General features: G+C 37.1%; 1 protein-coding gene across 1 annotated transcript; it reads left to right on the forward strand.

Moving 5' to 3' along the window:
• Positions 1-462: 462 nt before the first annotated feature.
• LOC112273871 (protein ROOT HAIR DEFECTIVE 3) lies at positions 463-3,592 on the forward strand. The gene is made up of 2 exons (XM_024502889.3): positions 463-2,130; positions 2,252-3,592. Exons 1-2 carry the CDS (start codon positions 873-875, stop codon positions 3,355-3,357), a joined length of 2,364 nt encoding a protein of 787 aa, XP_024358657.1. The 5' UTR covers positions 463-872; the 3' UTR covers positions 3,358-3,592.
• Positions 3,593-7,977: the final 4,385 nt, after the last annotated feature.

The raw sequence follows: 7,977 nt of genomic DNA on the forward strand, positions 1-7,977 counted from the left end.
CAATATATTAGAAAATGGAGTAGTTACAAATCTGTAACCCTAGGGAAGTTTAAATATCCATCCTTAAAGAATGGGTAACATCTATCCGAAAATCTCATATGTCGGATTGATTGCCGGAAAAGGCACTGAAACAGGACAATTAGCAAAATGAAAGATCTTGCCAAGTCTAAGTCAATAGATTCTTGTTACTCTGACTATGCCAGAATCTCAATCAATATCTATCCTTCATTACAAGCCGTGTGAATGTTTGCCAAATTTATCTCACCACGCCTGCGTGGATGCAGCCCCTGCACCCAGCAAATCTAATGCCTTCCTACTCTGCCACTTGTGTGCAGACAACACACACCCTATTCAAACAACGGAGAACTTCAACGCAAACCCTAAATCATCGGCCAGGGACTCGCCATCCATTACTCGAAAGCAGAAACGATTTCCAGCTTAGGATTTCGCATTAGCGATCCTTGTTCGGACAGTTCGGAGACATGTGGTCACCTTAGACCAGCTGTTAGCTATATGAACGGACAAGTAGATTTCCAGACGGCGTGTTCTTAAAGGGTTGATATAGTGTTGTGGTGACGTGTTCTGTATAGCTGGCAGGAACCACTAGAATATGTGTAACGTAGTAGAAAATTTGTAGGGAAAAGTGGAGGGATCTAACTGAAAAACGGAAGTTATTCATTTGTGTGCCGGATGAGGACCGAGTTGAGAGTCTTGTTCCTGGGATTGAAAGGGTTGAGGGGTTGTGGAGGATTGTGAGGGTTTGCGAAATTTGGAGTAGAGTCGGTGGATTTGCTTCGCTTTGATTTTTTTTTTTTTTTGAAGATATTGAAAGTTTGGGTAGTGTTGAGAGGAGTTCTGAGTTTCCATGAGCGATGGAGCCAACGGACGCACCAGCGATTCAAGTGATAGACGAGGAGGGGAAGTTTAATGAGCCTGCACTGGTGGATTTTTGCAAGGCAGTGAAGCTTGCAGAATGCGGACTCTCCTATGCGGTGGTGGCGATCATGGGGCCGCAGAGCTCTGGGAAGAGTACATTGCTGAACCATTTGTTTCATACTTCCTTCAAGGAGATGGACGCGTTGACGGGGCGGAATCAGACCACGAAGGGAGTGTGGCTGCAGCGAGCAGAAGGGATAGATCCGTGCACTTTGGTGATGGATTTGGAGGGGACGGATGGGAGGGAGAGGGGGGAAGATGACACGGCGTTTGAGAAGCAGAGTGCTCTGTTTTCTCTGGCGGTGGCGGATATTATGTTGATCAACATGTGGTGTCATGATATTGGGCGGGAGCAAGCATCCAACAAGCCTTTGTTGAAGATTGTGTTTCAGGTGATGATGAGGCTATTTTCTCCGAGGAAGACCACTTTGATGTTTGTGATAAGGGATAAAACGAAGACGCCCATGGAGGTTTTGGAGCCGATATTAAGAGACGACGTGCAGAAGATTTGGGATAGTGTGCCGAAGCCCGGGAAGCATAAGGACACGCCGTTGACAGAGTTTTTTAATGTCGTAGTAACGGCGCTGTCGAATTATGAGGAGAAGGAGGAACAATTTAACGCAGAGGTTGAGCAGCTGAGGAAACGGTTTCATAATTCTGTAGCGCCGGGTGGGTTGGCGGGAGATAGGCGAGCAGTGGTGCCGGGTACTGGATTTCCTTTTAGTGCGCATGAGATTTGGAAAGTAATTAAGGAGAACAAGGATTTGGACCTGCCGGCGCACAAGGTTATGGTGGCGACAGTGCGGTGTGAGGAGATTGCGCATGAGAAGCTTCAGAGCTTGATGAAGGATGAAAAGTGGAAGATGATCGAGGAGGCGTCCAGGGAGGGTGTGGTGCCTGAGTTTGGGAAGAAAGTAAGTTCTATATTAGATAAGTATGTTTCGGAGTATGATCTCGAGGCAGGATTCTTCGACGAGGGCGTGAGGATTGCTAAGCGGAATTATCTCATCTCGGAAGCACTTGAGATGATCCAGCCAGCGTACGATGCTGTAATCATGAACCATCGCACTCTCGCGTTGGAGAAATTCAAAAAGGATTTGCGAGCCGTGGTTGAATCCTCGAACCAGGGTTTTGCGGCTGCTGTTCGGCAATGCTCTGAGACTTCATTGACTGAATTCGACCAAGCGTGCGTCGGTAAGTTTTGCAATCTTTCAATTATGATTTATATATTCAAATTTAGTGCTCGTTTGAAAGATCTGTTTAACGTTCAGTCTATCATGCCATAATTGATGAGGAGTCTGATACTTGCTAGCAGATTTGAGTGTGTCTCAAGCATCATCGGTTTGGAATCCATCCAAAGCACGGGAGAAGCTCAAGCGCGACATCGACGCACATGCGGAATCCTTGAGAGCTGAGGCGTTGCAATCGCTGAAATCGAAATACGAGAAGCGTTTGGAGGATGCCATTGCAGACCCAGTCGCCGCGATCCTAGATGCAGCTCCCGCAGACGCTTGGGCATCCATTCGAGTGCTCGTGGAGGGCGATACTGAGAAAGTCACGAAAGCTCTTCTGGAAGAACTCACTGCATTCGAGCCCACCGAAGACGAGGAGAAGCAAGTCCTCTCAGACCTGTCCGAACACTCCCGCGCTATCGTAGTGAAAAAAGCTAAGGAGGAAGCCTCCCAAGCTCTAATTCGAATGAAGGACCGCTTCAACAATATCTTCGGCCACGACGAGGACTCGCTTCCTCGTGTCTGGGGCGAGGAGCATAACGTTCGCGCCATCACAAAATCTGCAAGAGTGGGTGCTCTCAAGATGCTTGCAGTAATCGCTGCCATTCGATTAAACCCTAATTCCGACCAAGACAGCGTCGAAGGCGCCCTCATGACCCTAGTTGGTGATTCGGATTCTTCCTCCGATGGCTCTTCTGTTGATGGCTCCGTAAGCTCAAACCCTCTGGCATCCTCCACATGGGCTGGTATCGCTCCTGAGGATACCATGCTCACTCCCTCGCAATGCAGAAGCATATGGCGCCAATTTAGAGCCGAGACGGAGTATACCATCAGCCAGGCACTCTCAGCTCAGGAAGCGAAGCGGCAAGGCAATGCATGGTTGCCGCCCCCGTGGGCCATCGCCGCCATGCTTTGTCTGGGATTCAACGAGATCATGGCAGTGCTCCGCAACCCTATCTATCTTCCTATTGTGTTTGTAGTTTTCTTGATCGCTAAGGCACTGTGGGTCCAACTGGATCTCAACCGCCATTTTCAGTATGGTGTTCTGCCAGGGATTGTTTCTGTGTCCTACAGGTTCTTGCCCTCTGTAATGCAGGCGTTCAAGGGGTTAACGGATGCAGGCACTGTGAAACCGGCTGAATTCACAAACTCCAATCGTAGAAATGAAGATAAGCTTGCTTACGATTAGTTTGTCGATTGTGGTGCGCATACACGAAGAGTGGATGCTTCTTTCTTGCCGCGAATGTATGTATGGCTGAAGGTGTGTACAAATGTGTAGTTAGATAAATTAGGCTGAGTGGTGTAGTTTACGGCGCAAAGGTTTAGTACGTTTCTTACAAAAGCTACGTGACAGGTAATTTAACTGCAGAGAAGATCTAATTTATCTGGTTTTGTGGAATAAATTCTACCAATCGTTAAAAGGATTGCTGTATCCCAATGTGTGCATTTTGAGTGTTGGTCTATCTACGATTTCGTAATTTGGAAAGTTGTATCGGGCTCGTGTTAATGTATTTGATCCTTATTTCGGTGTTGGGAGAACAAATCCGGAGTTAAGCTAAGGTTTATATTTGTGGTCCTCAACCTTGCATGCATTGGAATGCTTTAGTTAAAGTCTCCTCCAACGATGCTCAGGATGCAGCTTCTTCAGAAGCTGTTCCTATGTTTTCAAGCCCCCAGAGTAAGTAGTTGGTACTGCAACTCTGTCATTTGGTTACGCACGCCTGGGGCTGAAGTGAACGCCATTTGTACGTTTAAATTCAACTTGAGCAACGTGGGTTTTACACTTATGCACAAGGACTGGGTTAGTTTGTATATCCGGCTACTTTAGCTTCGAGTCACAGGCAACGGGCTCGGTTTGAAGATTATATATGGTTGTACCTCCCGGCTACTGGAAGGGATTGAAGAAACATCTGCGGTTTTCAGATCGAATACATTCTCTTTCCTCGTTAAGAACACTCTTATGACTTGACTGCTTCATTATCATTTGTACCATAATCTTGCAATACAGCTCAGAGAACAATAATTGTTATTCTCGATGTCCATTGGCGACCTTTCATCTGTGGCCAATGTTCTATTCTTCATCTTGGTATGGGGATTTTAGACCCAATTGCACAAGATTGCTAAACAATGATCCTTCAAGTCTCATCGTTACTATTTCAAAGATTATGTGGACTTCACGATTCCACAGTTAACATGAAGTTTTACATTGAAGGTTAAACCATGACGAAATTCAATGACATCTGCATCCTTCATCAAAATATTCAAAGTTTTGTAGCATGCTCTAAGTGGACTTGGAGCAGATACACCGCACAAATATCGTAGTTGGGATGCTTCAATTGCAGAAGATGAGAGCTTGAATACGACACATGAAACGACATCTCCCCCTCCATAAACAAACTTTTGTTTCCTCATCTAAAAGTTTTTTTCAGTCTTTATCAGTTTCTGTTGACGTTTATGAAGGAAATCCTTGATGGGTCATTTTTTCTTCTTCAAAAGTGTACTAGAAAAGCCGTGCACATTGAATTCACTACTGGAGATAATGCTGTTGACTGTGCCCTAAACTATGTGCACAGTAATGGTTCCATAGTGACTCATTCCACCTGTGGTTCCTAATGCAATCATGTGTCTGCTGAGTTTTTAATTTTAATTTTAATGCCACTAGATCAGTTCTCCTTGGATCAAATGTGACCAACTAAGGTAGCCAACTCATTTCCAATAACTTAAGCATTTCAATGTATATGTAGCTAGTGTAAGAATTAAAGGAAAATATCCCCATGTAGAGAAATAGAAATCAAGAGGATTTTAGGTGTTTTCACACAATTTGGTCCAAAAATGGAATTTATATAAATGTTTAAGCTGAAGATTCTCTTAAATCCAAATATAACATATAGGCCAACCTAATTTTGATCAATCATGGATTACAAAATTGAGAATCTTCCTTTCTCATAATTGAGAAGTGTGGCACCTTATTATGCTATCAAGTTTCACCTAATTTTGTGCTACTTATGAAGTAACTGGTTGTAATGTGTAGATGAGGTAACTGGACTTCAACCAGCTCCAGCTGAACTTGAATTCCATCTCAACCAATCAACAATTGCCACCTAAATTGGAATACATCCACTTCATCTTGCGACACTTTTCCATGGTTATAAACATTATAAACTTAACAAGCACTGGATGTTTTTCCGACCAAAAGGGTGTCAGAACTAGTCATAAATAAGATGCCAAACTTGCAGAAATATCCTACCTTATTGGTCAAAAATAGGGTGGTTGAAAATGGATCAGCTACCATATTTCCTTTGGTGTGTGTTGCTACAAATTGATGAAGCATAAATCACTTTAGACACCACTACCTGCTTAAGCAACAAAATGAACTACATGAAAATGGAGGCCATTTACTCAAGACTATTGGTGGTATTACATGCACATATGGCTATTGACTCATATGAGATTGGAGATTTATTTACTCTTAAATGATCTTAAAATTACCAAAGAATAGTAGGTAGATCGGTACCAAAACATTGGTAGGTTAAATCCTAAATAGAGAATTTTATGTTTGGATGCTAGTAAAAAAACAAACAAACAAACAAACAAGAAAATTGAGATAATTGAGTGTTGTTCTATGGCTTATTTACCAATTTCTTTCTTTCTTATTTCTGCTTTATCTTAATTAAACTATTGTAATCTTTATAAGAATTTAAATAATATTGCATGATTGATTGTTGTATTTATATATATAATTTAAGTATGAAGAAAATATATAAATTAAACAAGGTCGTTTTTAGATTGAATTATAAATTTTATTAATGTTTGATGTTGATTGTGAATCTTATTGATAATCTTATTTTAATATATTAAAGAATCGTTTTGAAAGAAGATTAGAAATCATAAGAAAAGGATAAACTATAGAAAATTAAAGATTCAAATATAAGGAATAAACTTTATAATTTCTAAATAAAGTATTAAATAAATATAACATAATTTATAAAAAAAATACATAATTTGGTAATCTTTGATGATATAGAAGATCTTATGCAACAAGACTAAAAAAAAAATGTTTTTGGCCAAAATTTAATTGTCTTTTAGTTTTTGAGATTAGATTATATACACACAAATTATAAAAACCAATAGCAAGAAAAACTTAGAAATTATTGTAGTAGCATTAAATCACTACTTAATAAGCTAAATCTACTATCTAAAAGAAATTAAAAATTGAAGGAAGTAAATACAAGAATATTTTACTTGACATGTCAAAAAACATTTGTTATAAATTTAGCTTTATACTTTTTAATGACTAAAATGACTCAAATAATGATATATTATAATAAAATATGAATAATAATAATAATAATAAAATAGGAATGTTTCTACTTGTGCATATTATTAAAAATAAAATTTAATGATACAGTTTTTTTTTATAAAGAATAATATTTTTTAAGAGTTGCAAAACTTGGTAATTGTGGTAGGTATAACTATTTCTCAGATTAAAATTACTAAAATTTAATGTTATAGTGTTACCTACTTTCAAAATGGCTTTTTTCAAAAAACAGTATAGACTTACAAGCTTGTAAGTTGTTGCAATATCTTAAATAAAAAAGATAAAAGATTCTAATTTTAGAATTTTTAAAAATATATGTTTCTGATCTATCTATATATAATTTTTTTATTTAGATACAAGAATGATATTCTTTTAATTCAAATATTATTTTTTTGTATAAAATTAAAATAACTAGTAATATGATAATATAATTATGATTGCAATAGCTGTATAACACAAAGTACTAGACTACGTCAAATTTTAGAGAAGAATCTTTGTATTGATAAAAAAGCCATAATAAAAGTGATTTGTAATACATTGATAAAATCTACAATTCAGAAATTTATATAAAGAAAATCAAGAATATTTTAATATTTTAATATGTATTTTTTTAATTGCCTTTATAAGAAAATATTAAATTTGATGTATAGAAATATTTGCTAATATGATTTTTAAAATTATATCTTAAATAATTGGTTTCTTATAAGTTTTTCCTTAATTTTTTATTTTTTATTTTTATTTTTTATTTTATATATTTTATCTATTCTCTATATCTTCTCAATAAGATAGTTTTTTAAAAAATATTATTAAAATTCATTAAAATTGCCCTTTATGGTTTCTACATTTCTAATACAATTGCCAACCACTCTTTGGAAAGAGTTCAATCTAATTCTTTTTGTTTGTTGATTAGTTTCTCTCTTCAACTAATACAATAGAATATTGATACTTGCTAATTTTTTTTATTGTGCCTTGCTTCTTACTATCTTAATTGATGATAAACTTAAGACATTTAATCACTTCTATCTTTTATTTTACATATTCTAGAGTTGAGTTTCAGATTTAAAAATAACTTCTTATGAAAGTATTTCTCTAGTAAAGAAATGTTTATTCACCAAATTAGTATTTAGAGTACAACCTCTATTCGATTACATATTAAAGTGAGATTTTTATACTTGGTTTTTTAAATTTCTAAGATACCTCACAAAATCAAGATTTTCTTCTTGTAGCTTAGATATTTGACGTACAAAAGAATTTATCTTTAATAATATATTAAATCATTTTTTTTATGAAACATTATTATATAAAAGGCCCTCTATTTGATAATGTGCTCAATACCCTATTTTATTTTATTTTATTTTACATATCTCTTCTACTTTTTTATTTTTTTTATTTTTTTTTGAATAAATTTACTTAATACCTAAATATCAGAAGTTTATTATGGCAATAATGAGATTGTTTGTAATAATAGTTGTAAATACTAAGTGTGTAACT

Source organism: Physcomitrium patens, chromosome 21, assembly GCF_059467195.1.
Source record: "Physcomitrium patens ecotype Gransden chromosome 21, ASM5946719v1, whole genome shotgun sequence".
In the NCBI taxonomy this organism is placed as follows: Eukaryota; Viridiplantae; Streptophyta; class Bryopsida; order Funariales; family Funariaceae; genus Physcomitrium; species Physcomitrium patens.

What these genes read in the sequence shown, in the direction of transcription:
- LOC112273871 (XM_024502889.3), top strand. Translation starts at nt 873, where the DNA reads ATGGAGCCAACGGACGCACCAGCGATTCAAGTGATAGACGAGGAGGGG. An exon ending in ATTCGACCAAGCGTGCGTCG is followed by an intron (nt 2,131 to 2,251) that starts GTAAGTTTTGCA and finishes ACTTGCTAGCAG; the next exon opens with ATTTGAGTGTGTCTCAAGCA.